Raw genomic sequence first — 23,167 nt, 5'->3', positions numbered from 1 at the left:
ACTCGCTTTCGTTCTGATGTGACCTTTAATACCTGTGTAAGATGTGGGAATTGTTCAAGAAATATTAGCATGATGCAAATACAGGTTCACATATGTTATTAATTACAGTCAGAAAGTTACATACCAAACATTGGATAAACATTAAATGATCAGTCATAAAACAATCAGTAAAACATGTTTCTGGGCATTTTTTTTTTTTTTTGAGTACAAATTAGTCTGAAAGGTAGTGGCTATTGAGTTTCTACTCTTTTACAGGAAATGCTACAACATCATTTTTCCTGTGTGTAACTTCATAACATAAAAGAATCATTTGTTTGAACACTAATGTAGTCTTCAGGAAGCTTGCCAATTAACTTTGGATGAATACACATAGGAGGGAGTAGTTGATGAAATGAACTGTTTCTGTATCTCTCTCTGACTTTATAGGGTCATTACAGCATCAGTTTTCACAGCTAAAGCCATCTTGGGCATTTCAAGTGAAAGGTATTTTGTAGTGTTGCTGTAAAATTGATCACTGCAACTTAAAGCCAAATTCTGCCTTAAGGCAGTGTACCATGTACCTCATCTTTTAGGAAAAAATATAGCATTTTGATTAATTTTCCCACTTCCTTTGGCCTTATTTTTTCTTTTGTTAAAATTCATGAGAATGAGATTAGAATGGTGTCTCTGCTTTAATACCCATGTGAGTGATGCATTAGTACCAGCAGTAATGTATATGAAGAATCTTTCAAAGTGCGTCATCTGAATTCTTAGAATAACGTTAAGTAGTTTTGATTCTTATATGTCTATTATATTCTGTTGCTGTCTGAATAAAAAATAAAACTGTGGAAGAAGGAAGTTGGATACAGTATTTCACCTGTAAAGGAGCAATACTTTTGTATTATCCAAAGCTGCTTTGGATAGTTTTTGTTTCATAGTATACTGACAGGAAACACCTGGAAAATCAGTTGCAGAATTTTACAGACATAGCCTGTAAAAGGAATATTTTTTTGTTTCCAAATTGAATGGTCTGTTCCTTTTTTTATACCAGCACTCCAAAATATTTTCTTCAAAGTATGTGTTACTCCCCTGAGAAAAGTGTACCTGTTTAGGATCCAGAACTTCTAATAATGTGTGTAGGAACATATTACTGTGCTATTTTCAAAGGATAGTTGAAAAATTAACACAACATGAACTTTGATCTAGAATGATTAAATATAGTGCTTAAATGTCACATGAGATACAGCCTGAAAGAGAAGGAACTGTAACCTTGGTTGTCTGAATGAATTTATACTGTACCTGTCTTTTTTTTTCTTAAGCTGTTGGATTGTCGTTGCTTCAGATCTAAAAGAACAGTGGCTTTTGTGCTTAGAATACTTGAAGCATCATTTTTTTTCTGTTTGAGCTACTAATTTGTTTTGTTTTAAAATACTATTAATTTAAAATTTCGAAATTTATTTTGGAAAGGCTTTATGAAGCCCCTGAACACTCTTCTGAAATTTTTCTCCTTAAGCAGAAGAATACAGCTAGTGAAGCCACAGAGTTAATAACGTGTAGTTTGCTCATTAGAAAGAACATTCATCATGGTCCATGTTTACAACATGTTTTGAGTCCAACGTATTCTTGGAAAATAAGAATAACTGCATGTATATTTGACAGAGTTTTTAAGACCAAGGTAGATTTGCTCCCTCCTTTATCACACACTTTAGCTTCAGGAGTTAGAAAAAAATACTTTCTACATGGAATATGAACATATAAAAGTAGGAAGAATGGCAAACTTCTACTAGAAGCTAGCTAGAATTAAATAACTGATTATATATAATACAGTCCCATCTCATTGCAGATCTTTTTTGTTACACTGGTCTGAACTGATAAAATGGGGAATATAATTTCCTTAAAAATATATATTCTTCAAGGATATGAAACAAACTACTATATATGTATTATAGCAGTTATAATTACAGAATACATTTATGGAAAATGTATGCACAGAGTAGCAAGTTACAGAAACACAGAGCATTTAAAGAATAAGCAACACCCATGGGTTTGCTGGCGAACACATTTGCAAAGTTCTGAGACTGCTGTAATGGTAAGTTCTCTATCTTAGGAGAACAAGAATAAAAACTTGGCCTCTTCTGCAAACTGTGGTTTTGCTCTAGTTCACCTCAGGAGAGAGCGTGAGCAGGTCCCACTTGAGCAGGTCACTGCTGGCCCTACAAAGAAACAGAGCTGTAGTGGCCTGGGACAGAAGTGTGTCAGTGCTTCCTTGTGCAGCTGCTATCTGTAAAGTCATAGATGGGATAGATTTGTAGATACAAGTAATGTGTTTAGTGTACCAGCTAATACAGCTGAACAAAATGGGAGAGCTTTTAAGTCAGAAAAGGCTAGTGTACTTCAGAGTTTATGCTTTTTTTTTTCAGCTCAGTCAGTTAATATAATTAAAGATGTTGCCTTGGTCTACAAAGTTCGTCTTGATTGCTCTAGGTATTCAGTTCAGAAGCTTCCTGGTAAAGCGGGGAAGAATAGTCTTGGAGGGAAAGAAAAAAAGGACTGTGATGTGAGGCCCAGTGTTTCTACAGACTTTGGTGGCTACAAGGAGCCCCTGTTTTCAGCTGCCCCAGGGAAGCACAAGAGAGCAGCACAGTGCAGTGGTGTCATTGCAAGGAGAGGACTAGTGCAGTGAGGAAGACAGGAAAAGAGGACATATGAACTGTTCTGCTTGGCAAACCTCCTGTGAGCATGTATTCAGCATGACTACAACTTCTTGCAACAGGATGTGGTCGTGTTAGATGCTCTGGTATCCTCTCTCATGTTAATTTGCAGCTCTTTACTGAGCACTGTTGTGAATATGTACATTTTTGTCGTTCTTGGTTTGAGCTGGAACTAGTGTTTCTCTTATTTTTTCCTAGCCGTCTGATGAAGATACTATCAGCTTTAACGTTCCAATGTCAGACATTGTGGAAGAAGATCATATTATAAAGGATGATTCAGGTCACCATGCTAACTCAAGAAAAGGTTGGAATGTAAAAATGTGGAAGTTAAATACAGGGAAATTCTGTTGTTGATTCTGTGCCTGCCTACCTACCCAGAAGGCTTTGGGCATGCATATGCAACCTGTTTGAAATTTTTAATGTGGTTTGAATTTAAACTTTGTTTTTAAACTCTGTGATTTAATACAAGTAAATTATGTTGTGTAACAAATATTGAGCTGAACCAGAAATCATTCTTCTTTTTTGCTGTTCTTAGTGGAATTCCATCAAGGATCATCTCACGTGTTTGTCAATGATAAGTCACGAGAAACAGGAAGCCAGTTTGATGAATCGGATACTCTTACTACTGAATTTATGAGCTACATTAAGGCAAGTTTGCAACAATGTTAAGTGGGGGGAAATACTTTCACTGCTTTCATGAGTGCAGTGTTTTTAAAAGATACAGAAGGCAAAAATAAGCAGGTATGTTTAAAATTATTGCAATTGATCTGGGACAATTTACCCATAACTCTTTCTAGGATATGTGAGAGATGTGCTTTAACTATGTTTAAGGCTTTAAGAAAAAATGGCAGGTGTGTTCTGCGCTACTTGCATTATATTCTGAATTGAGCGATTTATTGTATTTGTTGCATTGCTAAAATGCGAGATGACTTTGTGCTAGATGTGGTGGATGAAGTTTTGAAGTAATGTTATGGTAGTAAAATACATTTTCTTAATTTTTTAAACATTATGGTAGCAGTTGAGAGATCCATAAAGACAAATTATATCACCTTCTAGAATAAGTGCTGCATTTTTGTTGTCTTATGGTATGTACCTTTGTTATAGGAAGACATCATGATGTGTATTCCTGTAAGGTGAAGAAAGGTGACAAAGAATGGCTCTATTCATTCTAGTAGGGATTGTCACTGGGAAATGAGCCATCATTGGAGAATGTTAGAGAAGCTGGTATACTCTTTAGTGCAAAATTGGGTAGAATTTATTGGTACAGGATGATGCTACTGATGTGCCGAACACATGACACAAAAGAGGATAAGCCTCTGTTTTCTGCAGTTCATTCTCTACAAGTACAAATACCACATTCATTCAGAGAGCTTCTGTCTTTACTGGCAGCTGAACTGCTTTAGTGGTCCTGCCTGTCTGACATGAAAGAGTTGCAAAACACCAAGTGGAAGCATAAAAGAGACTCAAGTTTTCAAATAAGTAGCACTTCATATTTATAGGTATAGGGAGATCTAATTTATGACTACATTGGAACCAAAATAACTGGCTGACTGATATAAATTCCTGGATGCAACTTTTGTTCCAATTTGTTCCTTTTAAAAAAGAAATTATTCATGACTGTCAAAATTGTCAAATATGAATCCTGTTAATAATTATACATGAGGTACATAATTGCTACTCTTTGCGTGTTTGGCATTTCCTTGCCTTGTAAACAAATCTGGCTGCAGTAGGAGAGCAAGTAGGAGGAGAGTTGGGATTGTGGTTAATTGAAGCATTGTTTCTATATGCCAGAAAGTCACAAATGGAATCTGGGACATGGAACAAAGAATTCTTATGCTGCTTGACTTTCTTTATACAGTTAAAGGAGGGTTAGGGCTGTTGACCTCAGTAAGATCTTCTGAATAGAAGATCTTGTAATCAGTATCTTAAAAGGGGGTAGGAGTGAGGAATGGAGCAGAAGTGTTGGATTGCTTCAACCAGCCAACCTAGAATGTTACATAAATTAGGTCAGTGCTGAGTCGGAAAGCAGAATTTATCTGCCTACTTAATTGCAAAGTTCAGTTCTCATTATCACTTTGTCTGCTTACAGAGCAGAGCAGCAGAGTGTGATGAATTATTGAGAATAGAAGAGGACACGCAATGGCAAGCAGACGAAATGTGAGTATTTTTTATGTATCTATAAATAATTAGCTATGTCATTTAGTTAGTTTGACCAGGACTGGTATTACTTTGGTGTTTAATAATTTTATAGATTTGGAGGCATGGCAATAGCATAACCTTGCACTTTGTGAGTGCTCAGTGTTTTACATTTTATTGACGAATAGAATGGATGTTATATTACAACTAATTATTTTTTATGCCCCAATAATTTTTTATCTATGTAGAATGCAATCTTTTTTATTAGGTATTTTGATATTTTGTTTATTTAGGCATTGCTGAAAAAAGATCATCAAAACGTGTAAGATCTAAATTTAATGTACATTTAAAAAGTCAATTTAATTAGAAAACATACCTTATTTTTTTTTCTTGTCATAATTTTAACATTGAAGCAATCGTTAGTTTATAGATATTTAATTCCCGAGTAGAACAAGTGAACATCAGTTTCTGAAATGAGTGCATAAGGAAAGGGAGTTCAACATGACTGTACTGTGAAGCTGTCACTCATCAGAGCAGTGTAGTCCTATATGATATTAAAAAAAAGACCCAAACCTGAAGGGAGGAAAGAATAAGTAGTTTCTGAAAGAGCCTTATTGGCAGAAGTAATGGAGGTTATATTTCTACTCCCCAAAAATAATTACAAATGTTGAAAAGCAAAAGAAAGCAAGCTGGCCCTTATAAAAATTCATTATATTTACCATTCATGCTGAAACAATACATGGGATGAGTGCATTTAAGAGTCAGATATTGGTAAATAAATTTTCAGTTTTAGAAGTCATTCTGTTTAATTGAATGCTAAAAGTTTTACTTCGTCACATTTATTTATGTACGTATTAGATTGAGGGGCTTTGTTAAGGACAAAGTGTTGGAGAGTTTTTTCAGAAGAAGCTCTTTCCATAAATTCAGCACATACCACTGTGCAGAGAGGCTGTTTTTCCCCTTATAGTTTTTGCATGCCCGTTGGAAGGTGGAGCTCACACACTGACATTCAGACTACCCGTGATAATTGCTGTTGTACCTTTTTTTTGAATGTTTTTGTTTTCTGTTATAGAATAAATTTATCAGAAGAACAAACTATTGATATAGCAATGATAGAACAACTAAGAGAAGCAGTAGATTTATTACAAGATTCCAACAGGTATGCTTACAATAGCTGATATAATAATAATATACTGTAATATATTTTAAATTTTTTTGTGAATTACATTAGAGTTCTCTTTTAACTGACAACTGGAAGCTCTCTGAAGTTACCAAGTGCTTCGTTATCATACCAGTGTGTGCAAGGTAGTTAAGAAGGAAACTCACGTTCTCTCTCGAGTATCCAGACAAGATTCCCAGTAAATTAAGAAGGTATAAAAGAAAACTAAAATCAGAGGTGGGGACACCCCTTAACCATTCATCTCATGTACACTACTGTGATGCTCTGACGTTTTGTCTAGGATTGTCACATTTCTTTTAGGGACTATAAATTTTCCTCTTAGTCATGCTTGGTATATATTGTTGGAATGAGAAGGGCTTCCGGCCCATCTTCATGCCAATTCAATGAAGCACACAAAGAAGGTGCCTGAATTAATGGTGGAGTTTCTTTAGTTTTCTGAAATCCAAAGGAGAAAGAGGCAAAGAAAGTTATTTAGATTTCCCCTGATGACAGATGGCAAGATTTTATAATTTAGATGCTAATTTTAAGTGGCCAAAGTCACATAAAATGGCTTTGGAACTGTGGCTAGACAAAGGAATATGTATTTAAAAGAAAACAAGTGCTTGCCCTACTGGAAAAGTCTGACAATAGTGGTGTCTGTAGTTCTGTCTGTCCAGATGCTTGCTATTGCTTTTCTTAGTGTAATCACCTTCAGAAATTAAGTTCATTTCAAAACTCATTTTAATTCTTACTTCTATGAGGTTTACAGCTTCATTTCTCTGAAGATTAGAAACCTCCTTGTCACTTCAGCCTTAAGTATACTTGGTTCTCTTTCCTCCCTTGATAGCTGCTTGCTTTTGTGACTACACTGTTCTTTACTTTAAATGCCTATTTTGATCCCCTTTTTCACCTAGCAGATTTTTGTACTTTTAGGACAGAAATTGATTCCTGTTAGTATTTCTAGAGAGATGGTTAGCTGGCTTTATTTTGCATCATGTAAAGAATACTTGAATTCTTGAATCATATACTAAATACTTGGATCAAAAGTATTTTTGTTTAATAAAATGTCATAAAATTAGGAAATAGATAACTAGGAAATTTCTTTAGTTCCTTTAGCTTCCTAGTACCATTGCTTCTGCATCTCATATGAGGCTTATTGCTGTGTTGGAAGAGTGTTGTAGTTAAAAAAGGAAAATGTTTGTTTTGGAAAAAAGCAAAAATATTTTAGTTGTTAGCCTGATAAATTTTGTCATTTTGGTTTTTTGTTTCCAGACATTGCCCTAGTATTTCCTACATATTTAGGTACTTCTATTAAATTAAGAAGGTCAATAAAATACAGAAAATCTGTTTTTTGTTCACACACAGATTTAGTACACTATAGTAAATTTGAAAAATTACTTTTAGAAGTGTCTAATCATGTAATGTATTTCCATATTTCTCTACTGCTGTTTTTATAGTGTGTTGGGGCCTTTGTGGCTGCACTTTCTTCTTCTAACCTTAAAATATGAGCATTTATTTTTAATTTTCTGAGCACCATATAGGCTTTTTGATATACGCCTCCTGTATATTAGCATCCAGACTTAAGCAGCATGATACATCTGAGTGCCCAGTACTTGTCAAATGATGCTATAGACTTCCAGTCCTCTGAGCCATAGGTTCCTCATATTTTTTTTTTTTTTAATTATGGGGTTTTATGGCATTTTTTTATATACTTGCTTTATATAAAGCAGTGTGAAAATTTTTTTTCACACTGAAGAGTTTCTTTTGTTTATCCAGTTCCAGAAAGGAATTTAAATGCTTCTGCTGCCGCTTAGCTTAAGATGCACAAAACTGGCATTTGCTTTTAACTTACACCTATACGTTGTAACTTTTTTTTGTGCATCTATATAACTTTGGTGGCTTAGTCAAGGTAACCTGGTTGAAATAACTAACTCTATCCAGGACTGTTCTTATCTCACACTGAAGGCCCCTTAGGAGTTAGAGAAAACACTGTAGGGGCTGAAGCAGTTGGTGATGCTGGCACACCTAATGTGCACTGCCTGGAATTCTTACAAGCTGTTGTTGATAGTGGGTGTGATTATCAAACTTGTAAAATGCTTGTCCAGTTACTGTTGGTTTAGTGTTCTGCAGAATTTAAAATCTTCATACCCTATTGCACATAGACGGCATTTCATTTCTGGGAAGGTAGAAGATTTCAGATTCAACCTTTTTCAGTATTTTCGATGTTTGCATTTTATTTCTATATTTGCGTTCCTGTATTTCCTGCTTTCTTTCATTTTCTGTTTCACTGCTTTATTTTCAGCCACTGTAAATCAAGTGGGGATATATAGGCAGGGCTGTGGCTTCCATTTGAATACCGGGTTCTAGAGGTTAGATACAGAAATCTGCTGGCTTCTAGATAATGACATGGTTGTTGGCAGTAAACAGGTCCTGTTGTTTTGTTACAAGCCATTGCTCAGGGTGGTACTTTGCAGATGAAACCATGAATGTTGCTTTGACTGAACTGAAGCATCAAGAGGCATTTCCAAAAGCTCTTAAGGGATGACACTGAACAGGTGAAAATGATAACTATAACAGTACTTTGTGTATCCATTTGTTTGAAATTAAATACTGAACAGAATGGTTACTAAAGCTATAGCCCAGTGCAACATTTTTATTTCAAACCTTGCAGATTAAGTATGGGTATTTCAGAGAGCAGTGCTGTGAATCTGTATCCCAGGGAACCAGCAAGAGTTTTAGAATTTTAGGAGTCTACAGTAAAGTTTGTTACCTTCTTTAGAAAAAAAAAAAAAATTTGTTAGATGCATGATGTTCAAGTTGCTACACAATGAATTACATATTTGCCTTTGTCTTTATACATAGTGGTCAAATACAGATGGACATGTCTTCTCTTGGTCAGGTATGTTAATGAGTGTATTATTACAAAATATTCTGGGGGGAAAGACAGAAAATGAGCCCACAATTTCATCAATTAGTAATCTGCCAAGTAGGGAAGGCAAAAAGTAAGTAGGCTGAAGGACAAAACTAATTCTTCTTTAACATATTTATGGAATTGTTCTGGGTTTTTTGTTGGTTGGTTGGGTTTTTTTTGTCTCTGTGTGTGTATACGTAAAATTTTTCTGTGTTTATCAGCTACTTTTGCATTTTAGTTTCTGAGCCTTCTCTCCCTGTGTGCCAGTTCAGCTATGCATCATTATCTACCATTTGACCCCATTATCTCCACTTTTTGTCATAGGAAAACATATATTCATTGAGTATAACCCCAAAATATTTTGGAAAGTAAAAGTTAGTGTTTTTCCAGAGTACTGTCACTATAGTTACAGAAAGTATAGTTAAAGTATGGGTTTTGAATTTTACAGTGTGATGTATGTTGCTTATTATTTGTTCTGTATCTGGTGAACTGATGTATTTTATGAAATAGTTGTTTTAGATTTACATCATCCACCTGTTAGTGCTGGAACTGCACTTCTATAGTATCTGCTTACTTCTGTGTCTGCTTTTTATCACAGTACTTTTAAGAAATACTTCAAGGTAACATTATGCAAAAAAAAAAAAAAAACCAAACCAAAAAAAAGTTCTATTTCCAGCAGTACAGACGGAAGAGTTATTTATCTTACAGAGAGAAAATCCTGAAGAGGAACTGGAATTCCAGAGGACGAGAGAGTTGATTATGGAGAAAGCAAAGCCTGAAGCAAGAACTTGTGAACAGGGTGAAAAATGGTCATTGAGCCAGGTATGGAGGTGTCCAGATGCAATAAATGTGGAAACATTTGGAATGGATCATTGCATTCTGTCAGTTTGTGTGTGGGGATAATGGGTTTAGGCCCATTGTGGGGATTTGGCTTAATTTTTTTTTTTTTTTTTGCTTTAGCACGAGTCTCAAGGTTTGACTGTAAATGGAAAGTTGATTAAGACCTATCCCTTTAGAAAGAACTTACGTAATACATTCAATAAAAGCATTTTTATCCAATAAAAAGGGTAGTAGTTGCAGGGGTTGCATTCCCCTGGAAAAAAATGTCATCTCAAAGCAAGAAAATGAAATACCTGATTCCTCTTCCCCTCTCACCCCAAATATTCTTATAGTTATATACGCTTCTAAGTTTATATTAACAGCAGGTTTTTTTAATTGTATTTAATGTTGCAAACAGACTGTATATAGGTTGAGATGATAGTTTTAAAGTTTCAAAAATATTTTAAGATTTGTACACTGTAATGATCCAGAAATTAGGAACTACAAAAAACCCCTAAATATTTGGGGCATTTTTTATTACTTCAGAACTTGCTGTATGGGGATTTTGTGACTGCACTTTGCAAGCAGACTGTGAGAACAAAATTACAGAAGATGCTGTCTATATTGGCAGTACCTTAATATTATTTGTTGTATCCAGAAATAGGTGGTTTTTTGTTTATCTTAATGCTTTTCAAATATTCTTATATAGTCGTCATCATAATATCAAATACTCCTGTGATAAGTTTGTGACTTTGTTAATCTTAATTTTTCTTTAAAACATCAGAAAATGGAGTTGGTTAATTTCCTTTGTTATACTGTTGTACATTTGGGTTACCACACTTTATCTGGAGCAGCTTTACTTCATTGTTGAGATTAACAGATAAGGCTAATTCAGTGTCAAAGTGGTCTCTGTATTTTTGTGAACTGTTTAGCAAAGATACACCACTAATTCACCTCTCCAAAAGAAGCAAAATATTCCTGAACACTTGTGGGGATCTGATCTGGGCTGTCTTATGCAGGTGAAAATACTAGGCACACTCTGAAGTGGAAACACGTCCTGCAAGAGCAAGTTTTTAATCATGCTGTGTTCTGTGCAGTATAGTAAGCACATGCGTCGCTGCTTGTGTTACTAAATTAATTCAATTCATCTTAAATTCAAAATTCTCACTAGAATAAAATAGAAGTGGTCGAGCATGCAAGTCCCCAAGTAGAACTGGCTATGATCAGATGCGTAAGATTTCTCTCTGTTTATTCTAGGCAATACAGTGGTTGAGCTAATATTATGAAAGATGTCTAAGGCTGAAGAATTTTTTTTAATCTTGAAAAGTGGCCAAGAAAGGTCATGAAGCAAAATGGGTCTGTAATCTTCCTTCCCATTTTGCTAACTTTTGGAAAGCTCTGTGACTGTTGGGACCTAGTGTTCCAGGTGCTCTCTTTTGTTTCCATTTTTTGTCAATTAAAAAAAATTTGCCCTAGGGAAATTGTTCTGAGCTGAATTATAATTTACTTATGCCAGTTATCTTTCTACTGAGTTATGATTGATGCTGAATTAATGATTATATTTCATATTTACCAGTGTGGTATACATTTTTCTGCTGTAACTATAACAGAAATGGTAACAAAAAGTATGTTGTATTGAAATTATAAATTTAATGTTTTACAGAATACTTCTCTCTTCAAATCTGTATTGAAAATCTATATTTTTAAATTACACTTTTGTGGTAGTTTAATTAAAAAAAAAGTATGCTGCATTTTAACCAACAAACATTAAAGTCTTATAAATGCAGCTATAATCCCTTAGTATTGAAGCTAAAAAGTTAATAACAAATCTGTGTGAGTAGTTTCCACATGCTTTTTAAAGAATGTTCTTCAGCTAGCAATAAAAGTATTTATTATTAATGCAAATGAATAGCTTCAGTGAAAAAGAGCTAAGTATTAATATGTATCTGACTATAATTAGTAAAATGTCCCATTGCTGTACATCACTAATACAGTTTCTGAAATTTTTTTTTTTTTTTATTTTTTAACTTTCCAAACATGCAGAATGATCTAATTCTTTGGAACACAAGCGGGCAAACCTCTCACAATGAGGTAAGATGTCATTTGTTTGTCTCTTATATATTTTATATGAATGTTTCATAGACTAAATGAAACATAACTGAATTCCACAGAACATATGACTGAGCTCCTCAGAAATGAAAATGCAGTTTGTTTGGCATGTGTTTTGATCTTGGCATCTCAGAGACTTACTCGGGTATGAAAATATACTTTCTGATCAGCTTGTTTCAGAGTTATACAGTTTAGTATAAAACGGTTAATTTTTTTACATTTTCTTCATTCTGACACATTTTTTTAATTTTTGTTTTTTTTAATTCTTCCTTGTTCAACAAGGCTTTTTATTGATTCCAGTGCAATTTCTTCTTGCATAGTTGTGTTATGTCCTTGATTAGTTTTCAGAGAGGAATCTGATTCTATTGATCCTGTAGCTTTTTGGTGTGAATCTCATTGTAAGATCAAAAAGGTAAAAACCATATGGAACTCCTTATGGAGATTATTTACCGTCATTTTTTTTCTTTTGTGCAGAAATAGGGCTTCTCCCTCTATACTGCATTGGGCATAAGCATCTTGCAAATTCATGAGCACCCAGCCATCATCCACCAGTCTTGGTGATGGGACTTCTATAGCTTCCAGCTCCAGTGGAATCACTTTTTAAATGGGTTTCTGGAGTTTGGTCATAGGACTCTTTCTGTGTTGCCATTGGTGGTATGATGATTATACCTTCCCTTCTCCTGTATGTTGCTGCTCCATTCTTCCTGCTGCAACTCTTAGCCTAGTTCAGGGTCAGGGGCAATCCTGCTCTGAGGTGTATGCCTAATTTCCTGTTTCCTATTTTTAACACAGAAATTCAGTGTTGCATGGAAAATACCATGCAGAATGGTAATTAATTCTGTGAAAGAAACAAACGTGTCTAAGGAAAAAACATGCCTTTGCTTTGTTTTTCTTAATGTACTCTGCCACAAAATGTATGCTTGGAACCAAGTGATGACACAAGATAAAACGGAGAAATAATTGAGCTTATTTATAACTAGGGGGAATATCGTGCTCTCTTTTGTCAGAAATGCATCTTTTCTAGCGGAGGAATAGAGTACAATAAAAAAGGGAGGTTATCATAGGTTTGGGACTATATTGTGATCAGATTGTAGTGGATTAGTTGTAGCATGCAGTATTGTTAACTTTTGCATTTTGCATAGTCAGATATGCTGAGCTATATTCTGGGTGTTAGTCTAACTTTGATTTGTGTTCTTGAATTACACAGAATAAGGATAAAAGTCCAACAATGTCTCCTACTACAAACACCACAATACCTTTTGGCCTGAAGCCACGATCAGGTAATGTGGGAAACCAATTTGTGTGTACTGGTTTGGGTTTTTTACATCTCTGTTATTATTAGCTATCTCTATTTTTTCCCCCTTAAGAAGTAAGCAATGTAATTTTCTGTACAACAATTAGAAGAAGCTTAGAACATTTTAAGGTTTTCTAGTTTTGAACCAAGATGGAATTTCTAAGAAGTATTTATTTGTCACATTAAATATGGATCAATTTTCATCCATTACTAGTAAATCGGGTGTTTTATAAAGTTATATGTATGTATATTTACAAAAATATGTGTTTGGATATAACTACACATTTTGCATGTATTTACATATTTATCATCTGTGCTGACATACTGAAATAAGATATTTTGCTTGATTGGTATGTAGTGATACAGTTTAGATTTTGTTGAATAATGCATTATTCAACAAATAATTAGGCTATTTTGGAAAACACTTGTGTTGCTCTGGAAATTTTTCACTTCATTGAGTCTGTCAGCAGTTACAGTTGAGTAAAGATCAAGCATTATGGGAAGGTTAGATCTTTACTTCAGCCAGCAACTGAGTTCAATGAATTTGCAATGCACTCTATCTGCATAACCACCAGTCTTTTAACAAGCAGCAGTTTATTTGAAAACAAACAAACAAAACAAACAAAACCTAAAAGCAAGTAACACAAAACAACTCCCAAACTTAGAGATGTATTTGAGAATTTGGGTAACAGCTTCCTTTAAAAACAGGATTAGCTACATGATTTAATTCTGTTTTTATCTTCTGTGTGCTGTGCTAGTCAATATTAAGTCATGTCATGTCACCTCTAAAGAGTAGCTCTAGGTTTTCAGTATCTTTCAGCATCCTAAGACTGTAGTTCTGGTTTCTCTCATTCACCACAAATGCTTTTAATCAAGTGCTGGTAAACCCCTACAAGCTTGTAGTTTCCATAACAAAATACTTGGCAATAATGGCAGCAGTTTGTGAAACTGCTTGTAAAACATTGAAAAAATGTTTATGAAATTGTACCCATAGATTTATTTGGTTTTTGTTGGGTTTTTTTTGAAGTGCTAGAAATCTTTTTTTATGAAAGAAGATAGTTCAAGTTTCTGATGTAGTTATGATATACAGTTAGACAGATCTGTTCAGGTGCATTTCTTAGGTTGTTGGAATGTTAAACTCTGGCTCTGTCTTGTTCCTGATGATTTAGAAGTGTTGGTATTTCTGCATGTATTTAAAATATGGGTTAAATGATGAGCAAATGGGTCCTTTCACAATTCATTGAAAATAAAACATTGAGTAATATTGCATAGTCCAGTGGCAATATTGCAATATCACTGTTAAGGGAAAGATGTGTGAATGCAAAAAGGCCCATGCCGTGTTGCTGCTTTCACAGGATGTGGGCTGTGTTCTGAGTCCACAGTGAAATCTGCTGCTGTAACGCAGCCCAAGCCCCGGCGTGCCCTCGGGCAGAGGGGACGCAGCGTTGGCCTCCACAGCGTCCTCGCTGGACGGCTCAGTGGAATCACCGTGGGATGGGTGCGTGTGCTGGCTCCTCCTCAGAGGAAGCACGTCGGGCAGCCTATGATCAGGCTGGCGTTAGCCCGGAGACAAAGAAGGCGGCAGGAGGGGCTTCTGGTGTGGGTTCCAACAGGTTTATTTGCAGGAGGGTCCAGGGACCAGCGAAGCCACGAGGAGACGCGGGCTAGCCCCCTTTATGGGGGGGTGGAGCAAGGCAGGGAGAGAGAAAACAACCAGTGGGGTACAAGCAGAGGGGAGGATACAATTTTTCAGAACAAATGGGGAAAACAGGAGGCAGGAGTCATAACAGGGAACCAATTAATAACTAAAAAAGGGAGAACTTTCTGGAACAGGGGGAGGTAATTTAAGATTGGGAGCCACCCAGGGAGAGGTAACCTAGATCTCAGTGATCTCTTCTGGTGACTGACATTTGATGGTTTCAGCCCAAGAGCAGGCTGACCCACCCCAGCACTGCTGGGCGCTGGAAGCTGCTTTGTGGAAGTATATGCAAGACCATGACTTCTTGTTCAAGTGTTAGTTTAACGTGCACTTCTGAATCTTGGCATATCTGTGCCCAGATCTCCTATACTTAATGACTAGAATAGGTCAGGGCAAAATAGCCTAGTGACTCTTTTTTTGAGATAATTTCTAGAAAGTCTGGGTTGCAATGTCTGCTGTCCTTTGCAAGAAAACGTCCAAGTCACATGATTCAAGACCAGATGTGCACAAGTCCTATAGTTCTTCCCTTGACTATATTGCAGTTGTGTATAGCCACAGTCAGTTGGTTAGAACCTGTTTTCTGCACTGTACTAATTGAAATTCATATATTTGAATAGATTTGAGTATGCTAATGCTGTAGTGTCTTTTGGTCATCATGTGGTTGCATAAACTTGATAATAATGAATTTATTTTCTTTACCATATGAGATGATACAGTCACTAAGATCCATTACTGCACCATTTCTCACCTGATCACATCTGGTTTCAGTCATCTTACCTTAAATTTATACCATGGTAAGATAGGGGAACTTAGCAGTAGTAAAACATTACATCCAGTTTCAGGTAAAAATATAGTATATTAGCTATGTAGCACCATGAAGCAAGAAGGAAACCTCGCAAAGGCATAGTAAAGCAGCATATTATTTCATCTTCTGCTGTTTTGCTAACACATAAGAAATATTTACATACAGTAGTAGTACATGACTGACAATACTGGCCTGTTTGTGCAGCCTGCATGTTTTTCCTTTTCAAGCTGGTTTGCTTGGAAGGTCTGTAGTTTCTTCCTTGTGTTTCCTTTAAAACTTTATGCAAGTTTTGTATGTTTGAACCATTCTATCACTGGCTGGAATTTGTACTTGTTAATTATATGCTGCCTTAGTGTCATAGACCTGAGCTAGTGCAGAGGTACAGCATTTCTGTGATCCAGGAAACTTTCTAGCTTAGTTTGTAGTTTATTTTAATAGGTTTTTTCATTTCAGTTCTTAATGGCCTTAGGGGAAATGTTAAAACTTACTGAAAATGTAAGCTTTAATGAAGTTAAATAGTCTTAATGAGTTTTAACTATTTAACTTTGTTAGAGCTTACATTTGAATTAGTTGCTTCTATAAATATCATAAATCCAAGTGCAACATTAAAAGAACATTGAAGTGTTCTAACTAAAATGCATCCATATAATGCTCTATGGAAAAAATAGTGGCAAATTTTCAATGAAAATATATGCAACCATATTTTTTTCTGAAATTTGAGAGTTTGTTTTCACTGTGTTTATTTTCATCTATTTAAAATGAATGTTGCTTTCTATTTGACTTTCCCTCCTCCGCATCGCTTCATAATGGTTTATGTCTCTTGGAAAGGTGAAAGTAAACTGTGCTAGGCTTCTGGTAAAGATTCCAGTTTTTTGAAGTACACACACAAATGTAAGTGCTTCCAGAGGATAAACCACAGTGTTTTAAACTTGTGTGTTAGTACATATTGGTATGTATTCAGGACTGAAGGACCTTTTGTACTTTCATTTTTAAGCTAGGCAAAATATTGGGAAAATTCATATCTGACAGCTGACAGAAAGAATCCAAAGTACCCAAAGAAAATGTTTTGAAAGGTAATGAATGTGTTTAGATTTCTTGAAAGATTTTTTCAAAGGGTCAGAAGTTTACGTTGAAGGTAAAAAGGTAGAGGATTTTTAAATTTTTAAGATTATTTCCTTCTGTATTTTAAATATTTTGAGAGACTAGGGACTTCTCAAATTCACATTAATTTTGAAAACCTTAAAAAATACCATTGAAAAGAAACCATTTTCTTAAAGCCTTACTTTTTCTCTTGGGAAGTACATTAGCTCTCTGAAAAGGAATCACTCAAAATATATTGCTAATAAATTTAAATTCTCCCTCCTTCATCCATGAATTGATTAAAATGTTAAGAGTGGTGCTATTTGTTGAAATCGAGAGCTGGCAAAGGTCTTGTTATGCTGTCCTTAATGTGCCAGACCTTCAAGTCTGAGTAGCTTCTAATACATCTTGCAATCAAGAGTAGTTTTTGCTTTTGTTCTGTGCCATTTCTAGGTCACTGTGTTTCTTAGTTTCTGCTGAACGAAGTGACAGCAACACAGACAAAAAAATTTATACTGTCAGAGGCTGAAACAAGCACTGACAAAACTCAAAGTGACAAAGCACTTTGAATTCTGAAGTGAGGAGTTGTTCCCTTGCAACTGTTTACGTAGCATAACATTACTTGTGAATATAGTGCCCTCAGTTTGGGTGACTTGTAGAGAACTTGAAGCACAATGTTAGCATCTATAGTAGACATGCTTGTATTTCAAGTTAGTTGGAACATATCATTGAAACTTGACAGTATTTTTCTCTCATTTGAGTGCTCGTTACTGTTTTTCTAATCTTTGGATATTTATTCCTTCCGTTTGTTTTCTTTCCTAACGGCATTATCTGTGTACTTTGGAAAATAATTGAGAATACCAATTGCTACCAGAGTCAGACTGTTTATCTTTTGCCATAAATCTATGTTCTGTTACCCAGTGTTGACTCTACTCAGAGTTTAAGTTGTGCCGACTCCCAGGTTTAGCTGATCTGGTGTCCCAATAGCCAGAAGCAGTGACCCGGCCCTGGGAAAAGTGTGAAGAGAGAGAGCTGTGGAACTCTGAAAAGAAGTTTAAAGTGAAGCTTTATGTGACGCTGTCTGAATTACTATCATGTTAATACAGATTCCAAAATTGTGGGAAGGAGAAATCCTACATGATTAAGTTCTTCTGAATATTAGTTTGGAATGGTAGAAAAGAGGGATTTTCTGTGCTTACTGAAACTTTACTTTGGACTTTCTTCTAATAGTAAGTGGTTTTAGTTGCTTTTATATCTACACAGAAATCTTGATTTGTGTTTATGGTTTAGCATTTAGAGCAGAGGTAGTTTGTAATCTCTAGTCTGAGGAACATGGCTGTTGCTTGTGTGCAGGATTCAATAGATAAACGTGGAGATACATGTAGAAGAACAAGAAATGAGTGAATTATTAATTTTTTTTGCAGAAGTGGTAGGGAACATTGTGATCAGATACAGGAAGCGTTCATTGAGGAGCAGCATTATTGTGAAAGGCAGAAAAGAGATTTAAATCTGTCATAAAGTAGGAAACCAGTGTGAAGCTTTGAAGGGATGAAGAGATTCAGGGAGAAGGTATTTTAAGGGTGTTAGTATCCAGTTCTGACACACTGTGGATAGGAGGTTTGAGGAAAGCTTGGGCAGAAATGTTTGCCACAATCAAGACAAGAGACAGAAGTGCAGAGTAGATGTGGTGGGGAAGGAATAAAAATTTCCGCTGAAGGATCTGAGGAACAGTAAGGGGTGGTGTTGTGACTAGTTAAAGGAGAGACGGCAGGATAGGTAGGGAGAACAGGGTCTGTATTGCTGTCCAAGTTTAGCTCCATAATGAGTTCATGGGTGGTCACGAACTGTAGGCATGACGTGCTTTTACAGTTATCTGATGAATAGTCTACAGCAGACTGTTGCAGCTTCTGTGGAATTGTACGGTTTTGTGTGCTTCAGGGAGCCCAATCGAATCATTAATGAAGTTGTGTTTGTTAGAAGACTGTCTATGGTGCAGATTTGCCAAAGCTCGTTGTACAAACTCGGGATCACCCTCTGAGGGTATTCTATGTCTGTTCTTGTCCCTGAGAGGCCTGTAAAAGTTGTGGAGGACCAGTACTTACATAGCATGGTGGACCCATTGTAGATTTGAATTTATTGCTGGGGGAGTTAGCAAGAAAAAAAGTAGTGCTTCATTTATGATTAAGTGAATTAACATGAAAGGAAAACATCTGTGGTACATGTACTTACTGAACATCCTTCAACAAAATGAGAATCCAAGTGATAACGTAGCTGCTACTTCCAAAATCAGCTGGGAAATTGTAGTGTAATAATATTTTCACATGAATGTGTTAATTTTCTTTGTCTTTGTGAGACGTGTTCCTATTACATAGTTACACAAATTTTTCAAAATTTTTATTCTGTGAAAGTTTCCTTATTGAAACTTCACAGCTGGTATATTTACCTTCTGATTCAGAGTCAAGGTTTTTATCAGGCTTTAATATAAAATCTATGGGTACTTTTTCTTAAAACTTGGTTGTAACAAGTTGTGTGAAGTGCTATGGTTACAATGATCTTGCTAAGCCTAACAGACTTAACTGCACATATAATGTATGATTTGCAAGTACTAACATTTAACTTTTCGTTCTTTTTATTCTGCACCATCTTTCATTCTTTTCTCAAAATTTATGCATTTTGTATTAATCACCTCTTAATTACATCTTTGCCATTACCATACAATCCTAATGCCATATATGAAATGCTGCTGCCCACTTTTATTCCCACTCCGGTCCTTATTACCACCATGGTTGGACTGGTTATCACTCCCCTCCAGCAGACCCATCCCTCAGTTTTCCTCCTATCTCCTTCAACACACTTACACAGGCACAAACATGGGACAACTTTAGCTACAGTATCCCATCTGAAGGAGACAGTGACAATGGTAGGTGTTCCATATATAATTTACTTAATTTTATGTTTTCAGAAACATGAGTATGTGGTGAATGCCCCATGTGGCTAAGGACAAAAGACAGTGCTCTCCAGGGGATGTTTATAAGACTAAATACCTCAGAGGATGCACTTTAATTGGCACTGGAATATGTAGTGTCAAAAATCAATGAGTGAAGCATCACTCTTTTCAACTCTGGCAAAACAACTTTTCCCATGATATTAATTCCAAGAACTATTTTCAGTGTAGGTTTATTTACTTGCTTTATTTTAAAGAGTTTATAAAAGTTGTACTCAAATAACAATTAATTTTGCTGCTCTCTCTTCTGCACTTTTTTATTTATTATTTTTTGAAAGATAGATGACTATTAAAATATCCTGCTTCCGTCTGCATTTATTGGTGCAGGTGCATAACTGGCTTAATAGAAGAATCCATAAAGAAACAAAGCTGAAACGATCAGCTAAGCAAAAATAGTGATTTCTGTCCAATAGAAACTGTTAGTAAGATGCTAATAGTGAAGGTCAGGTCCATTAGTGGACTATCAGATATTAGACTGCTGCTTTTGTTTTGTTTTTTCTCCAGGGTTTTATTGTCATAATATGCTGAGACATAGCACTTGTATGCAAAGTGGGCCATGTTTTTCCAATTTCTGAAAGTAGAAGGGTGTTTAGGTATTAAAAGGTATTGAAACTGTCAAAAGTATCAGATTGAAACCAAGACTACAAATACTGAGTGATAAATGCAAACATTTAGCTTAAGGAAACATTCTGTCTTACCATTCAGATGCCACTCTGGCAGTCACACTTGTACCACCCAAGACTTAGGACTGAAGCCCCTTCACAGGGGTATTTCATTCTTAGTTCAGTTCTTTAGTTGGCAATATTTGCTATTTGCCTCAGTGTTCTTGATTATAAGACCATAAGAGGCAGCATATGTAAGGAATCAGCTCCATAACGGAAATGAGTGTGGAATATAAGAATTCTGATACTGGTAAGTTGTGAAAACTGAATTTAGTTCATGATGGTGTGAAGCTAAGTTAACATTTCACTGATGAATGTACTAAGAGAGCAACCTAGAGGTGCTTCAATCAGTGCAGAATTTCATCTGTTCTAACCTGTATTTGTTATGGTTTTAATCTTCTAAATGAAAAGAGTGGCACAGACTAGCTTGTGCATTTGGAACAGATAGATGCCTCCTGTCACTCAAATCTTAAGCCGAATGCAAATGTTAGCATTTATTATCTTGGGGTGTTTCAGCAGAAACTGGTTTTGCTGCATATTTTTTTAATTGGGGCTATTGCATTTCTGTAACTTAAATTTACACTGAATAAGTCAATCAAAGAGAAATCTAACTATAAACTTTTGGCCCGACTTCATCTCTGCCTGTCATAATCCAACCTTCTTTTTGTCTGTTATCTTTACAGTCAGGTTAAATCATTTATTATTTTGCCTGAAGGATAATGTTGTCACACTAAGTACTCAGTACACTGAATTCCCTGGTGTGCACTTAACAGTGCACAAATGTGCATTGGAATTCAGTGCAGAAATGAGAATTTTCACAAGGAAGTTTGTCCTTGACAGTAGTATGTTGAGTACATACTATGTTATTAACTATTACTCATCTAACTTTTTGACACTTGTGCAAAATACTTTTTAAAAAAATTATTGGAACCAGCATTACATAATAACCTGGCTTGACCATGGATTCAAAAAGCAGAAACTGACTCTTTGAAAGAGTAAAAAATAGACATTCAGGTGTGTGTGAGGTATGGGCTCCCCTTGCTGGAGATTGTGTGTAATGCTGAGAAGCAAGCAACACTTAGTACTGCCAAAAGTTCCTGTACTGGGAACACTTTTTAAAAAAATTCAGTGCATAACAAGAACTTTTACAGTTAATGCTTTAGAGTGTTTTTAGATTCTGTTTTTTAATCAATTAAATTTGTATTATTGAAAAGCTTCTAATTGTAGTTTCTCACTGCTTTTTTCTTGTGGTGGAATTGACAAAGTAATGCTGATACCTTTCAGTAAGGGACATTTGTAATCTGAAATTGGAAGGATGTAGATTTTGGAACTTTGACTTCACAAAGGCCTAAAAAAGGATAGATGTGGCCAAACTGAATGAAGACCATAATAATATTATAATTCTATGAAAATTGAACATAATTTTGTACTACTGATAATCATTTGAAATGTTGCTACTGCTAATAAAACTACAGTGACTTTTAATACCGTTTAAACATGGTTTTACCATTCAAGAAGGATTTTTATCTAGGTACGCCTTTTGTCTATGAAAGGCACCAAAGCTCAATTATTAGACTTGTACAGTGAACTATAAAATCTTAGAAATTGCAACTACTGTTTTTAATTAATGTGATAGGAGATTTTTATTTCACCTCTTAAAAATTTAGAAGCAGTCTCCAGTAAATTATTACAGAATTGCTAATGCAGAAATTTTAATACAGTACAGTTCTGGAGTTAATAGAAGTCCTTGATAAGGGTTTCTGCTCTTAAAAAACTTGGGATTTGATTTTTTTGTTGTTGTAGCCATCCTAAATGATACAATTTGTTAAATAACATTTTAGGTAATTTTCACCATATATGAGTGTTCTAACAGCCTTTGTGTATTTGGGCATGTGCAGTCATAGTCATGTGCCACCTTTCCTACAACATGTTAGGAAGCATGGATATGTTCATACACTCTACTTTGGATATAGAATTCAATTCCAAATGTCCAGTTTGCCTTCTACAAAGCCAAAGATTAAATGTCACTACAACTGTGGGCCTTTTGCATCTGAAGGCATGGCTCTGCTACTCTCATGCATTGTGTATCAGGTCAGCATAAAGAATGTTTTTGTTTATAATGTGTGCACCTGTGTATAGATCCTTCTGAATGGTGGCACTGATGAAGATGTGTAGTCCACCTGGAGAAGGGAACTGAGATGCAGTCACTTTCTATAGTTCTCAGTCCTGTATATTCTCTACCTTAGTCCTGCACATTCTCTACAGGATGCTCTCCCGCTCTGCCACTGGGATTTCTGATGACGTTACAAAGAATAGAGTTTACTAATACAAAACTGCAGTAGTAGGTGTTTTATTTAAAAGTAGTTCTGTTTAACAAATAGCATTAATATGGCATTCCAGAAATTACTAATTTAACAGCAATGTAGCAAGTTTCAGTTGCCTGGGAAAAGTTAAATTAGGACTGTGTGAGTTAAGTAGTGAAAGGAATCAAGTTTGGTAACTGGCCATGGTTTATTCTGTCTTGATGCCTCAAATGAGTAGCCTAAAGATACACAAGGAGTTTGCTGCCTTAAGCTCCTTTTTATAGTACTTAGGGGAAAGAACTCTGCCTTTCGGCTGAAGTGCCATAGGTGCTGTCTGTCTGTCCCTTTGACTAGAGAGCTATCTTAGATCAGTCATCTCATTAGTTAAGCAGCCTGCATACAGGTGAACCTGCACACAGCTGGGTGAGATTCCTCATGACTGCACTTGTCTGAGATGGCAAACAAAGTCACAAACAGGGAGAGTTGCTTTTTGACT

At 35.6% G+C, this 23,167-nt stretch overlaps 1 protein-coding gene across 7 annotated transcripts in view; it reads left to right on the top strand.

Annotated features, from left to right (window-relative positions):
* Window positions 1-23,167, top strand: part of LRCH1 (leucine rich repeats and calponin homology domain containing 1) — a 118,870-nt gene that overhangs the window by 69,446 nt on the left and 26,257 nt on the right. For 2 of the 7 annotated variants that reach the window (XR_004238267.1, XM_032099761.1), the window contains exons 8-16: window positions 2,889-2,994; window positions 3,226-3,338; window positions 4,780-4,847; window positions 5,899-5,985; window positions 8,848-8,884; window positions 9,605-9,718; window positions 11,759-11,806; window positions 13,032-13,104; window positions 19,518-19,622. Coding sequence is in view for 3 of the 7 variants with exons in the window: in XM_032099761.1 (XP_031955652.1) it covers window positions 2,889-2,994; window positions 3,226-3,338; window positions 4,780-4,847; window positions 5,899-5,985; window positions 8,848-8,884; window positions 9,605-9,718; window positions 11,759-11,806; window positions 13,032-13,104; window positions 19,518-19,622 (751 nt within the window). In the remaining 4 variants the exon portion in view is untranslated. Of the gene's footprint in view, window positions 1-2,888; window positions 2,995-3,225; window positions 3,339-4,779; window positions 4,848-5,898; window positions 5,986-8,847; window positions 8,885-9,604; window positions 9,719-11,758; window positions 11,807-13,031; window positions 13,105-19,514; window positions 19,623-23,167 lie in introns of all 7 variants that reach the window. The other 5 variants (XR_004238266.1, XM_032099760.1, XR_004238269.1 and 2 more) reach the window with 3 other exon arrangements.

The sequence above is a fragment of the Corvus moneduloides genome, chromosome 2, assembly GCF_009650955.1.
Source record: "Corvus moneduloides isolate bCorMon1 chromosome 2, bCorMon1.pri, whole genome shotgun sequence".
Taxonomy (NCBI): Eukaryota; Metazoa; Chordata; class Aves; order Passeriformes; family Corvidae; genus Corvus; species Corvus moneduloides.
The sequence above is the reverse complement of the archived record's forward strand: the minus strand, read 5'-3'. Positions and strand labels throughout refer to the sequence as shown.